Source organism: Gavia stellata, chromosome 4, assembly GCF_030936135.1.
Source record: "Gavia stellata isolate bGavSte3 chromosome 4, bGavSte3.hap2, whole genome shotgun sequence".
Classification (NCBI taxonomy): Eukaryota; Metazoa; Chordata; class Aves; order Gaviiformes; family Gaviidae; genus Gavia; species Gavia stellata.
Window position 1 is genome coordinate 55734380 of NC_082597.1, and position 15759 is coordinate 55750138.

Sequence of the window (15759 nt, forward strand, 5' to 3'; positions counted from 1 at the left end):
AGACTGTTTTGTAGTAGATCATTAGAGAATTGAACATTATTAGCATATAAAATTACTGTGTGCATAGTGAAGGAAAGATTGTTAAACAGGAATGAGCTGTTCTAGTGTTAGAGGAGTTAATGTGATTTGGGAACTGTTGTAGCTAAAATGTTCTGGCTAACCTTGCATTTTCATTTTTAAACTTAGTTAATTTAACTTCATTGTGACATATGAGAGTGGTGAGATTATTTTCCTTTGCCTTGTGCTTTGACATGTGCATACACATCTATACATCTATATGTATGTCTGCATCTTGGTAACCTGACTTCTCTCGAAGTCTGGGGGTTTTTACGTATGAATCTTAATTTTCAAAAATCATTGCTTCTAGGCAACCTCTTTATTTCTAAAGTTAGTATTCTGTTATGACCCAGATTTGAAGAGGGGAGAGTAGTACTGTGCTTCTAAAGAACTTCAGATCTAAATCCGATAATTTCATATTACCAATCTAATAGAAGATGTTGTGTTAGATCCTGACTGTAGACCCAGTGCATAATTAGAAAGGAGATAGAGGAAATTACCTGAAAGGGTGACAAGAAAAACATGAGATGAACCATACTGTCCTGTCTGAATCTAAGATATAATTGTGCTTGCTTAGTAGATGAACAGTGGGAAGACATCTAGGTGGATAAGTGGATATTTATTAATAGTTTAATACACTTCTTAATAAGGCCACACTTAACAGAAAACAGTTGATTCTTATCTCCTTGAAGGATACAACTCAAAGCTTTAAAATCTTGAAGTACTCCTTTTCTTTGTGCAGTCAACAGCAGGAGCATCATTACTGGCTAACGCCTCACCTCTGACTCTCATGGCATCACCCCTGTCTGTAACCAGTCAGAACGTGACGTCTGCACCATTAACTCCTTTTGGGATGCTGGGTGGCCTTGTTCCTGTGACCGTGCCCTTCCAGTTTCCCTTGGAGCTGCTTGGCTTTGGGACGGACACAGCTGGAGTGACAACCACCTCGGGATCTACCTCAGCGGCTTTCCACCACAGCCTAACTCAGAGTGAGTGGAATTAGTTGCCACACCGTGCTATAAGGAAAGATGTATGCTGAAAATAAAAATTAAGAAGGGAAGCAATAAAGTTCCGAGACACTCAAATTTGGTTCCTGAAAATCCCTACAGGAGAGTAAATGTGGATTCTTTGCTGGTAAAACATTGTTTATGTAATTACCCAAATGTTATGAATCACATTTTGATAAGCTTAACTTCATTGTTACATTCACAGTATATACTTAGTTTTGAACATGCTTTTCAGGGTTAACTTTTAATCCCTTATCTTTATAAAGGAATATAGCTTAAGAGTATCCAAATGTCACAATACAAATAAGAGACTTAATATGGTGATTCCTCAAAATATCCTTAGCTCAGTAATGGCTTAGACTTTCAGATACCAAACAGTTCTGTTATGAGGAAGTATCAACCAAGATGGTATTTATTTTTTCCGATTGCTTAAAAATAAATTCCTTATGTTTTTAACCTATACCAATTTTTGGTCTTTCTGCCGAAGGAAATAGTATGAAAAGTCGCATCGCAATAGCGAGGCATGGTCCTTGCTCTGACTTTTGATTAACCATATCTGAATAGGTTTGTTTCTGTTGACTTATACCAGCCATCAGAATGCTATCAGGTATTTATTTTTTGTTGTTGAGATACATCTTCAGAAATCTGTGCAAGTTAGCATGCTACTATAGCTACACTGTAAAAATAAAAACTTCCTATTTCATAAAGGCTGCCTCTGTCCTTAAGATTTATTTTTCATCTTTGTTGCTCTCCTTTTTTCCCCAGACTTACTGAAGGGTTTACAGCCAGGTGCTCAGCATGCAGCAACACTGTCTCACTCACCTCTGCCTGCTCACTTGCAGCAAGCTTACACAGGTAAAGACATCATATTTTTCCTTACTATTTATTTTTAACTTAAAAGTCAGATTTCTGCCCTAGACTGAAATAAAATGTACACCAGAATTGAAACTGATTTAGAGAAGACACATCACAGGGACAAGCTTTGATAGCAGCACACAGTGCACATTCTATCACAGCAGTACTTTTGGAACATGAAAATTTTTTTCTACTTGTCTTCAACATCAGGAACTAAAGAAGTTCAAAAATTTCAATAATACTTTATTGTAGCAGTTCTAGAAACCTAAGTGTACAACTAGTGGGGAAAAAAGAAATATACTTACTGGATGCTAAAATGATTGTTTACAGGCTGCATAAAGTCTATTGGTGAGAGTGTTTTTTCCACTCAATCTTAATTTCTCCTTTGGAGGAGAAACTGACCTTCCAGCTAGAAGCTTTTTCATGTTTCTTGTAAGAGTGTATACATGTGTGAACAGTGTGATGGTTTCAGAGTTTTAGAAGGTGCAGTTCAGAATGCAATCCTTTCTTTGCCACCTGTGGGTTGTTTTTGTTTTTTTGCCAGGAGAAGGAACAGGAAGGGTGGTAGTTGCTTGGTAGGGGTTCTTCATCCTGTTCTGCAGAGCCCTCAGCACCAAAAAACTGGGCAATGTTGCTCTAAGAGGCTGTGAAAACAAACCAATTGGCTCTTTTTGGTACAACCTTAATTTTTGTCACAGTGAATGCCATGAGTTGAATACTGAAAATGCTTTATTACAATGTAAAGGCTTCTAAAGGAAGGCTTGATTTTTAATTTTTTTTCAGTATCCCAAGCTGCAACTTAATCTTTAGAAAAATGGTATCTTTTGGTATTAAACCTGACATACCAGGTTTCAACAGTGCTATTTCTAATAAGCGAACTATAGAGAAGATGCAGTCTTCCACCCTATAAAGACAATGTACTTCTTGGTGATACTAAAGCTGAATGTGCCAAATTCCTGTCTCTTTTGCTTAAGTTATAAAAATAAAAGTTCACTCATGCTTTTGTTCTTCCCTTTCTTTTCCTGTTTCTAAACTACAGATGGAGGCCAAAGTAAAGGGGACACTAAGTTACAGCGGAAAAACCAGTGACTTCTGGACAAGCAAGGGAGCTGAAGCAGTTCTGGTTGGCTGACAGAATCTGCCCAGTTGGGAAAGTGCTTATTGTCACAGGGCTGCTGTTTCTGTCGATGTTTACATATTCTGATCCCAAGCACTGTGGTGAGAGGAAGAAGAAAAAGAAAACAATACTTGATCAAAGAGAGAAGGAAAAGGAGGACTGGTCCTCCTGGTCATGCAGACTGGTCACAGTTTGATCTTGCCTAAAGAAATAAGCTTTTTTATCTGCTCTGATTGGCTTTTAAAAGAAATTGATCGTCAAACCCACAGCAGCACAAACATTTTTTTTTCTGGGTGATGTCCAATGAAGAGCTGAAAGCGTGAGAAGAGTTAGAACAGGTTTCTCCATCCATTGTGTAAGGTGGAATCATCCACTTCATTAGTGCCCAAAGTGCCCGGTGTAAGATTATGTGTAGGTCCAGAGTGTACTCTATGGTTGTGGACCAAAGGTTATGTAGAGGTGGTGCTGGGATACTTTGCATTATAATTAAACCCTTACACAAATGCAGTTTCTGATATGGGCATTTTTCTAGCTTTCAAGGCTGTTTGGCTTTAGGGAGTCTACAGATGTATGCAGTTTTTCATTAGAGAGTTGTCTTCAAAAACAGATCTCCTGGTACATTGAGATGTGAGACACAGACTACTGGGAAATCCCTTGCTCCTTGTTTATATATTTTTTTAAAATATAAAGATTCTCATTTAGGGGAGGAAGGGAATGGAAATTTTTCCATTTACATGAAGAGGAAACCCACATTTTATTGGTCAGACTAGCATTTCTTTACCTCATCTTTTTTTTTTTAAAGGCACACTGATTTTTCAGTCCTTGCATATGTTAACTTTCTTTGCCTTGTGCTTATCTGCTACTGAAATTAAGTAATGTTCTATTCATGTCTTTTATAAAACACAACCAGTTCTTTACTCGTTCTAGATCTTCCTCATCTTCCATCTAACTCCTCCCAAAAGCCATGCATTATACTGATTTGCTAGTTAAAGAAAGCTGATTGTGACGTATTCCAGAGCCAGCTTAATACTGCTTCAGGCATTAGCCAAAGAGGAGTCGTTCAAAAGCGACCAGAGGTGCCTTCTCTTCTGGGGGCTGAATGGGTTGTCTCCAGCATTTCCAGCCCCTGCTGGCCTGGGGAGTTCCTGACCTGAACTCTTCCTTGCATGGTAGCACAAGACTGCAAAGCTGGCTTTTTTTTTGGATAGCAATACATGGACTGGTTCATTTGTGAGGTTAGGAAGTATCCAGCACATGTTGCACTTTCGACACTAGGACAGAATTTTGCTGTTGAGTCCCTTGCGCTGTCAGATAAAAGGTGAGAATGGCAGAAACTGAAATAAGTCATAGGGGAAAGGAGCAAATAAAATAGTATGATGCCCTTCTTCAACCCCAAAACATTCCTTTGATCAAAGATGCTGAAATTCCTAGTAGCTAGTCTTTTCAGTAGTTTGATTTGAGATTAAACCAGTGACTACTGGTTATCTCACACCTTCCAGAGAGACTTTGACCCATGGATAATGAATCTTCCATATTTTTGCTAGATTAACTTAATAGCTTTCAGGTTTCTTTTACGTGTGATTTATTTTTCTTAGACCAGACAACAATTTCTTTTCTATTTAGAGCTCATTTTAATTTTATATAAATATATATACGTGAATTTAAAATAATATATATTGTGTATTTAGTATAAAAATGTTGGGTTGAGCTCAGCAATAAATGTTTTTGCACAACACTTCTGTGAAAGACAGATTGAATTAAAATAAGATGCATTAGTTCATTAATTTCACTCCACAGCATCTGCCAATTAAATGCCTTTGAGCTAGTGATAATGTTTTGTATGTGGTGTGTTGATTAGATAAGCTTGCATCTCCATCGTCAAGGTTAGAGTTGAAACATACAGCTGTATAGACTCTGGCATTCTTAATACTGTGCAAATTCTGTCAAAATACCATAAACTATTTAGAATGCAAGCTTTATCTGATTTTTTTTTTCTCTTTTCTCCAGGAAGGGTTGAAGGAAGACAACTTTTGTTTTTTGAGGCCTAACAATTCTGGCAGGATGCAAATTCTCTGAACTGTGTCAAACCTGATACTTGTTAACAATACATGTAGCTAAGGGAGTTGCAGCAGTGAGCCATCAGGCAGCAATATATTTAAAAGACCCTGTCCTAAGAGAGTTCTACCTCTTCTATGTTTTCCTCATCAAGGCATCTTATTGAAATGGCCATCTTTTGTCTTCATGCTTAATAAAATTTTAGATTGGAAGACTTGGAGCCCTTTATAACTACAGCACAAATTTCCTTTCAACATTCCTCTCTTGCTGGAAGTATGCCTCATCTTCAGTTGAGGAGTATCCCCTCTAAATCTTAAGGACGGTAGGAGTAGTCCTGTCTGTGTGGCCTATCGAGCTTCTCAGTCTTTGGGAGACAAGTAAATTAATACTTATTGTGGAAATAGGTAGTAGGATGATGAAAATAAAGATAATCATACATTGTTCATGAAGCTAGTTCAAACAGCCCCCCAGAGGGTAACTGTTCTCAGTCACTACGCTCCTGAGCTTCTTTGGCATCAGCAACATAGCAATGAAAGGGTCTACATTCACTATTCCCTGTTCCCCCTGGTTAAACCTAGCAAGGCCAAATCAAAGGAAATAATAGGGTGGTTCCCAGAGACCTTTGCAGATAGCATAAACAGGATGGGGAAGTGAAAGTTTTCTGCAACGTCCAAATGCAAAATTAGGTTAATGTTTTACTATTTTCTGCAGAGCAGCTCTTCTAAAGACATTTTCCCCCAAGTTTCTACTACTTTTTAAGGGCCTTTGTTAATAAATAAACTGTAGTTGTACATACTAAATAACCCTCAGTATTCACAAGCAATAAGAAAGCCAAGTAGAGCTGTCTTTTCCAGGCAGCAGGGCTGAACTTGGTTTGGGGACTGTATATGAGCTAACATGTCAAGCTCACTGAAAGCCCCAAACAAATGCAAGCAATAATTTCAAACACAGGTTTTAGATGTTAAAACTGTCTGGGTAATATTTTCTGCTACATGATCCAAAGTCCCAAAAGTCATGGTAGCTATTTTAAATCCTTTTGACACACATGCAAAGAAAGAAGGCAGGCTAGATGAAAAACAGGCTGCGAAGTTTCCTGATACCTTGGACTATAACTGCAGTGTTCTCCCACTCCAAGATGCAAATGGCCTAAATCACTTTGTCCAGCCTTCTCTGTTGATTTGAGATACATGACTAGTACCGATCAACTAAGTCTTAAGTGTGGATGCTGTGGGTTTCACATCTGTTTTCTGCTAATCAGAAGTAACTTTTAATTAGTTGGGTTCTGCTTCTTGTTTGAATCCAATCAAAGTTGTCTGATGCACAGATTTGGGGGTGGGACAGGTGCCAAGAGCCTGTTTCCTTCCTGCAGTCCCATCACCTGACCCTTCCTCCACACTCCTTCTCCACTTGGTGCAAGACCCTTGAGGACATGAAAACAGAAATCCTGCAACTCTCCCAAGCTGCCATCAGTTGTGTGAACCATTAACCCTCTGGGAGTCATATTGGACTCCAACTAACTTTATCACATTTGCTGCTACATTTGTAAAATGAACTTTTGGCTGTATTTATTAGCAAATTTTAATCTAGTTTACAGTTTGTTTGGTTTTCTTTTGAGTAGTTTTTGCCCACAGATTGATTAGAAGTATTGGGGTGTTTGGGTTGGTTTGGTTTTTTTGAGTGAATTGGTGAAGGCACAGTGGTCCCCCTTCTGCTTTTGTTTTGGATTTCTTTGAAGATGGCATTGCAGGGAAAACCTGCAGCCAAGCCAAGCTGTGGAAGGCTTCCTCCCACACCTAACTTTCATCTTTTGCTGAATCGGGGCGGGGGGGGGGATCATTGAAGGGACACTTGCTTTTTGTTTGTTTTTTTTATATAAAATGAACCAGAAGGTGAAAGCAGTAGGTAAATGACTGATTAATTAACACTTTATGCAATTTTAATTTTATAGAAATTCAAAAAAGGTTGGTAGATTTTGATTGGTCCTAGCTCTGGTGAAATGGTTGTTACCCTCCATGACTTACTTGATTCAGGCCTTTTGTTTAAGTGCCTTTTTTTAATTTTATTTCCCTACCCTTTTTAAACTGTTCTCAGAGATCCTGAAGTGCTGGAAGGCATTTTGGAGAAAAATCTTAAGCTTGCCAAGATGGCTTTATGCTGTTCTACTATTTTTTCCCTTTTGTAAAGAAAAAAGTGTGTAATGTGTAACTTCATAGCTGCTGTACCGTGGCATTGGTTCTGTGTGCTTGTGCGTTCTTTCTCACACTGACACATATACGCACACACACAGAGCAATATTCCTGAGAAACCTGTTCATCCTTCTACATTCTGCTGGCTCTGTTAAACACTTAAAGGTAAACGTTTGTGCAAAGATGGAAGTACAGTAAAAGAGTGTGTGAGTGTGCGTAAATGTGCATGAGAGAAAGGAAGTGGCTAATGGGAATGAAACTTCTTGCATTTTTCTCTGAAGGTTTTAGATTTTGGTCTTAATTAGGTCACGAGTAAAGCATTATGGGGCCTGTCTGGCAACCTTATTAGATACTGGACCGCTTCACACAATTACTGAGTCTGAAGCAAAGACGTGTGGCTGACTACCCCAAGGAGGTGGGGGGTAAAGAAGGTTAAAATAGCAGCTTGCAACAAGTTTGAGTTGAGATGAATTGCAAGGAATCTTGTGTGCGGCTAGTTCACATCTGCTTGACACCAGTTATTGCAAGGATTCTTGCATTTACCAAAGTTGTCACTTTCTAGCATGCATCATATGTAAGAAGGAATTTGGTAAAACCTGCAAGAGTGCAGCTGCTAACTGAAGTTAAACCTGGCTATGCTTCACGTGCTGCCTAAATCATTCACCATGAAGTACTTTTCTAGTTGTACTTTTTATCAATTTCTCGAAATTTCATTAATGGTTTGTTCTCTTAATATAACGAACAGTAAGTTCATGTGTTGTTAGCTGCAAGTGAACCCTCATTAATAGTGTCTGTGCTTGTTTCCTTGTTCTCTGACAAAATTAGCAATCTGCAATAGATCATCTAGTGATTTTAACAATTCTGTGCTGAGGATCTGTCTAACTTATTATTATTACAAACATGCATACCTGAAATTAGTAATTCACTTGTTGACCAAGTCCTAAACTTAACTTAACATATGTAGGCATCACTAGACTGCTAGTTCTGTGATGTGCTTCCGCTGGGGAAGATCTGATTTTGAGTTGCAGTGTGAAAAGGAAGCATTTACTTTCCAGAATGGGAATGGAATGAAGAGTCCTCCATAGGTGGAGAACCCATCTACAGAGCGGAAAATAAGGTATCAAATACAACATGTTCCTGTGGCAGAGAATAACCTAACTGCTATTTCAATTCTTGGCTTGTTTTAACCTTTTTACGTAAACTAGCCATAGGCAGATTTCTTCTACCAATATAATGGCACCAGTCAAAGATAGGACCATTGCTGGTAGCTCAGCCAGTTTGAGTGATAGTGAGGGTTCTTCTTAATCTGCCTTAGGTGTGTCAGTGAAGTTACTTCAGTGGAGTTTGTCACATCCACCTGTGGCAGTAAACTGAGCTAACGTGGCTCTTCTGTTGCTGTTTAATTCATTCTGGGCATGCATGCTCTTTATCCTAGGCTAATCTGTGAGATGGGGAGTCTACAGCTGGTGATGATGGTTGACTGCTGCAGTCTTTTTTTAACAAATGCAGCTGTTGTGAAAATCTGTGTCTGTCTACTGCTTAAGAATTACTGCCAAAATAAGCAGCCAGAAGTATGCTTACTGGGCCACTGGAAAGACAACTATTGTGTAGGGGAATGCTTTGTTTGTGGAAACTTCTGGTGTGGCTTCATCATCTTTTTCTATGACCTGGTGATCCCTTGCTGCTGTAATAGCCTTTTGGGGCCGTAGAAGGCCCTGCTGCTGCTATGAGTTATGCTGAGAGATCAGCATGGCCTGGAACTGGCCCAAAACTGGGGAAGTACAAATATTCCCTACAGCTATTTTTGCACACTCCTCGTAAATAAAACTGCTAATCTTGTCAGTAGTCAAGGATATAGGTCTGTATTTTGTAGCCATTTTTGACAGCTGTAATTCTACAGAGCAACTCTGGAAAAAAAAACCAAACATGCTTTGTATCTAGAAGTGAATTTCAGCCTCTTCCCTTGCCATCATCTCCTGCTTTAATAACCATTAACTAGTAAGTTTTTCTTTATGGTGAAGTAATCCAAAGCAAGCAGTGTATACTATGTTTGACTCCTATCATGCTCAATACTAAGGGGTTTGGGGTTTTGTTTTTTGGGGTTGTTTTTTTTTGCCCAGCAGTGTGTACAGATGTATTTTTAACAACAGATAGTTGTGTTTGTTACTGTCTAGTACCGAGAGAAAAAGGGAGGGAGAGAATTGACCAAAACCAGTCAGGAGATACCACCATCATAGGCCAAACCAAGTAGCTGCTGAGACAGCCAGAGCTGCTTTGAGATTTACCAGATTTCACCAGAGGAGTGGGGAGTGGGGGAAGAAACTTTCTTGTGTTCTCAGCTTTTTCCAGATAAGGCCTTAGTTTGATTAGTAGTCACTAATATCAACTATGCAGATAAGTATTTATGTGTTTCAGTGTTACATGCATTCCTTCCCCCAGCTACCCCTCTTAACACATTTTGAAGTTTTACCCAAAGAAAATGGAATATTTTTGAATGTCTGTACTGCAGAAGTCTTTTTTGCTAACGTGAAGAAAGAAATTTGTATTTTAAAAAAGAAACTTTCACTGGTGCAACACCTAGTGTCAAGTGTCATGAAGTTGCTTCGAGAGGGAAGCTAAAATCACCTCTTGTGACAGGTTTTAGTCTGAATTTTTTAGAATATTCAGTTCTCAAAATTGGTTTAAGAAGCTGCAGCAATGGGTTTTTTTAATGTACAGATTGGATTTGGGGAGAAACGAATGAGACATCCCAGGTTTCCCTCCAGTATCAGAAGTGAATTACATCAATTTCTCACTTAAATGAAGTTGCTTCTAAACAAGGGGAGTTATGGGCTACACAGTAGCTGGATCTTTAAATAAAAGCTAAATTGCGATCCCCAGGTATTTCTCACTGATCTTTTAGTCTTGTGTGTAACTACAAATAACAATTTAGCTCAGAGGTGAGAACTGTAGTGTGTGTTTTATTGCCAGTGATTCCATCATGTAGTAATTAGTACCATTTTCTTGCATAGTTCTCAAGATCTATACTGGAAATAGATGGAGAAATTTTATTTTTGGACTGCTGTTTAAAAAATTTACAAAATTAACTGCAACTTTTTACCCCCAAAAGTCTACTGAGCAGTGTTATATTTTAGCAGTTAAACTAGTACCCTTGCTATGCGATTTGTCTCTTGTAGTCATCTTTTACTGAGGGTTAAAAGCATTTAATGAGTAATCGTTAAAATGTTGGCATTCTCTAGCTTAAAGTTGGGTGCTTATAATAAAAGGGCATCTGTGATAATTTCTGATGATACAAAAGCACTATGTTCAGAATATATCATTGAAAAAAAAAATAACAAAACAGGTGTGGGTTCAAGTCCCTTTTAGTTCTGCTTGATAAAGAGGTTCAGTCAAGAATACAGTGTCCGAATACCTGCCTGCACAGCTAATGGTAGTGGGGATCATCCCTTCGACAGAGGTTTGGCCTCATATCCTTTGTGTGGTGTCCCTTTTAGTATGTATTTTGGCAAGTTTGGATACAGCCAGCTTGACTCTACCTGACTTGCTTAGGATCCCCAAGACAATGAAAGTCTGCGAAACAGATGGACAAAGTGTTTTCCTGCCTTTCCCTAGGTAGCTCAGAACAAACAGCTGGCCAAGTATTTTCTTATAAACAAACAGCTAGAATTCTTCGCATTCCTTGGCTTCAAACAAAGGAATGTGCAGTTACGATGAAATGGCAAACCTTTTTGAGTTGGTGATTCCTGTGCTGCTTTACTCAGTCCAGCATGAATTTGTACAAGTTCACCTTCCTTCTTTTAATACTCGCATATTTCAGATCAATAGGGCTTAGTGATGGAGAGAGGATCCTAACAGCCATGTGCTTACCTGATGAGCTCTCCAGAGAAACCCCCCTGTGAAATGCTCCCCTTTTGTGACAAGCCTGAACAACCAAATGCAGCTACATTTGGGTGGTTAGCACCACTTTCATTTGGATTGGAGGTGTGTTCCAGTAATTTCAAGGGATACTGTGTTTTAAATGTGATTTCTTTACTCTCTCCTTTATAAAACTGGACCTGAACGCAAGTTTTGAGTTGATGGGGTTTTTTTGTAATAATCTCAGGACCTGAAAGATTGTAGCATTTAGTGTGTCTTAAAAATGATGTACTGTACCAGCCATGGATTTTGTAAATACACCTGTCTCCCCTTTTTTGTATTTTAATTTTTTAAAAGTGTGTAAGGCTCTTTGCCAGAGGAACTGGTGCCTGCTTAACTTCCATCCTGAACTGAAGCAGGAAAAGGAAGAAGCTGCTGCCACAAAAGCCTGCATCAGTTCCAAATGTGTATATTGTTCTGGTCAGTTTAATGGCTGTTAGTCTTTTGTTAGTTGGGAAGCCGGTTTGTTCCCCTGCATATTCCCAGTTGTGGCTAGCAGAGCCCTATCAGGGAGACTAATTTTAACTCTCTTCTGTGTGACTACTTGATGTTTTCACTCCTTCCAGATACTCAGGTTTTCTATCCCTGAGAAGTCTGATGTTTTCAGAGGTTGGGACTACTGGCCCTCTGCAAGAAAAGCTGGAGCGCATTTCTCATTTTATCAGTGCTTTGGTCCAAACACAGTAATAGGGTTTGTATCCTGGGAACCTTGCAGATAATGCTGCCTCCACTTGTTCCAAGAGGGACTTGCCCTTTTATTTTCTGCTTTCATGAAAGGAGTGCAAAGATTCTTTTGGCAGCAGACTTTGCTCTGGGATCCAACCTTGCCGGCAGACCCCTGTTCTGCGGTAGGAGCCTTACTCAGTTCGGCGTAGCTGTTCCCTGTCCCTGACTGCGACAGGCTTTTTTCATGAGTGTACTTTTTTTTTTGTGTGTCATGTGTCTGTGCTGTGTTAAGAGGAATGTACATATTCGCCCTGTCTCTGTGATTTCTCACAAAAATAAAGATGTAAAAAGTTTCCACTCAGTGTTGTTGCTTTGGGGGGTTTAATGTTTTAGGTTGTGGGGTTTGGAGGGTGGGGGGGAATCTATAGCTTTCTCCAGTCAGGGCAACCACACAGGCAAGGGAAATGCTGCGAGCAAGGAGCAGCTTTTCAAATCTATCAGAAGATTAGGATAGAAGGGCCTTCTATCGTCCAAAGCCGTCTGGCGTCCCGGCCTGATGTACGAGCTGAAAAAAACCTGCCCTCCCAGGCCGGGCCACCGCCACCTCCTGCCGAGAGACGGCCCCCTCCCTGCGTTCCCAGGGGGCTGCGCGACAGATGTCTTCCGGTCCGCGAGCCGCCCGCGGGGAGGCGCTGCTCGGTCAGCGGCTGTCAACATCTTCCAAAAAAGGAAGAAGGGCGGGAACAGAGGAGAAGTACGTACATAGAAAACCTTTCCTCGCGGCAGCCCCAGTGGCCTAATGGATAAGGCATTGGCCTCCTAAGCCAGGGATTGTGGGTTCGAGTCCCATCTGGGGTGGGTATATTTTTCTTTATTCTCCCCTGTCGGGCTGAGGCGAGAGGGCCGCAACCCGCAGCAGCTCCGCAACGCTCAAACTGCGTCGGCTTTCCACAGCGCCGGTCTTGAGCCGCAGGTCTGCGTCCCCCCTGGGTTCTAACGCGCTGGATGGAGATCGTTTTAAGACCGGAGACCGCCGAAACACGCGTGGGCTGCTCGGGGAGGGGCCACGGCCCAGCTCGGCTTCCCGCTGCGGGATGGGCCTGTCGGGTGCCTCCCAATGATCCCGCGCCGATACCTTCGGCCGGCGCGAACGGCCCACGCGCGCCGTGAACGGGCCGGCGGCGGGTCGCTCCTCCCCCACCCAACGGCCAAGAGCGAAGGGGGGCGGAGCGCGCGCACGGGCCTCGGCACGGCCTCGCCTCCACGCTCGACCTCTCGACCTTCGGCACGTGACCTCCGCTGAATGCGGGGTGGGGGGAACGGCGATCGTTCGACTCGGCGGTCGATAGCCGCGCCTCCTCCGCGCCCCCCGGCCGAAGGCGCGAGGGTGAAGCCCGCGCGCGCCGCCCGCTTCCTTACTGGCTGCCGCAGCGAGGCGGCGGCGGGAGATGGCGGCGCTGGGCTCTCCGCTGCGGACCTTGCGCGGGCTGCTGCGCGAGCTCCGCCACGCCAGCGGCCGGGCGGGCCGCCCCTACCGCGACACGCCCGCCTACCAGCACATCGTCGCGGCCTTCCGCGCCCACCGGGTACGCGCGGGCGCTCCTCCCCCGCCCCTCCCGCCTGCCGCCTCCTCCCTGGCGAGGCGAGGCGAGGCGGGGGCGCCCCTGCCCGCGGCCGCGCAGCCCAGCGCGGGAGCCCGTGGCCTCGGGCGGAGGTGAAGTCTCTGGGGCTTGTTCCCTCTTCTCGGCAGGTCACCAGCGAGAAGCTGTGCCGGGCCCAGCAGGAGCTGCACTTCCAGGCTGCCACCTACCTCTGCCTGCTCCGCAGCGTCCGGGAGCACGCGGCGCTTCACCAGGAGTACCACGGCAAGGGGGAGCGCTCGCCTGAGGAGGTCGCCGGCCTGGTGGGCTTCAGGTTGCCTCAGCAGCCGGGAGGGAAGGGTTAAGATGATTCTGCTGTGTTGCCTGTTTATTCCTGAATAAATATCCTAGGCTATGGAAACGGGCTGGGTTTTCTAGCTTGTGTTTTCTGTCGATTTTGGGTTGCCGGGGTGGTGTGAAAGAGCCGTAACTAGGAATCCCGCTCTCAGCTTATCAAGCATACTCGATCCACCCCTTCAATCTGAAGGTGTGGTATGACAGGCAGCCTCCACGGAATGAGAGGAAGGTTATTTGTAGTGGAAAAACATGACAGCCTTCGCTGCTAAACTGTTTTGTGTAAGGAGGTGCAAGGGTTGTTGGCTCCCCCCTCAAAATCTGTAGGTAAGAGAATTTGCCTGTTTACTGCAGGGTTTTCCAGCCACGTTCTGTGTGTGAGGAATTTTCAACTCCCCCCACCGCCCCCCCCAAGAGCAAAGGCCCTTTCTTGGGAACGTCAGTGGATTCTGGCGAGCACTGCAGTAGCACAAACCTCCTTCATCTTGAAGATTTTTTTTTTTCCATGGTGGTGAGCTAGTAGTAATAATTCAAAGAGAAGAATACTACAGAATGAATTATGTGTTTCTCAGTGTCTCTGAGCAGTCGAGTCTGCAACTGCAGGCATCCTATGCTGTTCTTGTACACTGTGAATCACAGAAAAACTTTATTAGGCAGTGAACTGATCACTGCTAGTTACAATAGATACACAAATCAGGTTGCTGTTTTCTTGCTTGTCTTGCAATCTGGAACAGTGAGTTTCTTTGTATAAGAAAAGAAATACAGCTTGAACTGTTGCTGCTCCCTTCTCAGAAGAGGGTTGGTTGAGTTATATGCAAGACATGTAAGAAATCTGTAATAAGGATGACTTACAATGGCTAAAAATGTGAGGCTTGTTTAGTTAGGGGAGGAGCTGTAAGCAAGGCTAACAAAAGAGTGCTTGTGGTTTTTTACTACCAGGGAAAACAAAGTATTCTGTCAGAAAAGCATTGCAAATAGAATTACTTCATCTAAATCTACATATTCCCCTTCCGCTGTATTTAAAACTTGAGGATAGTTTAATCGCCAAAGTATAGTGGGTAGGCACAATAGATCCTTAAAACTGGGGAAATTTGGGCTAGTTAAATAAGGTAAGGAGATGTGAACTACTAGTTTTACAGTTCTGTAGATCAAAAATCCGGTTTGCAATTCTTGCAGCATCTCACTAGTTCCACAGTGATTTTTTTTTTTTTTATTTTTTTTTTTAAATGACATCACAGGTGGGAAAGTACCAACCTATTTGCAGCTCAGCAGATGAAAGTTACAGGAAGTCACCATACCCTGAGAATGGCTGTGGTGTATTTGTTGTTCTGAGTTATTTAATGCAGCTGCTACATTCTGCACTTACTTTCCAGATGGACTAAAGGTTCACTAATCCAAAGCGTGTAGTATATTGCTCCACAATAAAAATAAATGGCTCGCTGAAACCACTTCTGGAAGAAAAGCTGAAATTTGGAAAAATAGATGCTCTTCAGAGAGTACCTAAAGCTAAAGCTTGTACAGTGTGGGTACAAATACTAGCTAAAATTTCTTCATTTCCCCTAAATATACTAAGGTACTAAATAGAGAAAATTTTAACCAGTATCTGTATCTCCTCCAGTTACTTCCCCTTAATCTGAAGTAATGTAATGACTAATGAAAGAAGATTTATAAGTTAAGGACAGGACCAGGTAGGTGATCTTTTCCTAAATTTGTTACAGAATACTCCTGTGTGAGCATTGCATCTTCTCTGCAGGTCCTTGTGCAATCCAGATAATTTGGGGCGGGTTTTTTAATGGTGTTTTTACATTGCCTTTTGTCTCTTGTATTAAGCTAATCTTAAAAGTTGAACAGGACCCTGGCTGTGAGGGATTAGAATTGATCCTTGTGACAGTCATTGACAGCTTTTGGGCACCAGATGGCAACACGACGGTTAAGAAAGGCATAGTCATGAAATGCAGGTGTTAAGA

General features: G+C 42.2%; 2 protein-coding genes and 1 non-coding gene across 3 annotated transcripts in view; all 3 read left to right on the top strand.

The window, feature by feature from the left end:
* The window catches only part of UBN2 (ubinuclein 2), a 50284-nt gene extending 46602 nt beyond the window's left edge, over positions 1–3682 (top strand). The window contains 3 exon segments of the mRNA XM_059815971.1: positions 800–1046; positions 1830–1919; positions 2959–3682. Coding sequence (XP_059671954.1) covers positions 800–1046; positions 1830–1919; positions 2959–3008 — 387 coding nt within the window. The 3' untranslated portion in view covers positions 3009–3682.
* An 8961-nt stretch (positions 3683–12643) lies between these two features.
* Positions 12644–12716, top strand: TRNAR-CCU (transfer RNA arginine (anticodon CCU)). Its single transcript has one exon. It is a non-coding gene; the product is annotated as a tRNA-Arg (tRNA).
* Positions 12717–13306: 590 nt separating this feature from the next.
* On the top strand, positions 13307–13862 carry FMC1 (formation of mitochondrial complex V assembly factor 1 homolog). The gene is made up of 2 exons (XM_059816392.1): positions 13307–13444; positions 13609–13862. The coding sequence occupies exons 1-2, from the start codon at positions 13307–13309 to the stop codon at positions 13801–13803; spliced, it is 333 nt and encodes a 110-aa protein (XP_059672375.1). The 3' UTR covers positions 13804–13862.
* The last annotated feature ends 1897 nt before the right edge of the window (positions 13863–15759 follow it).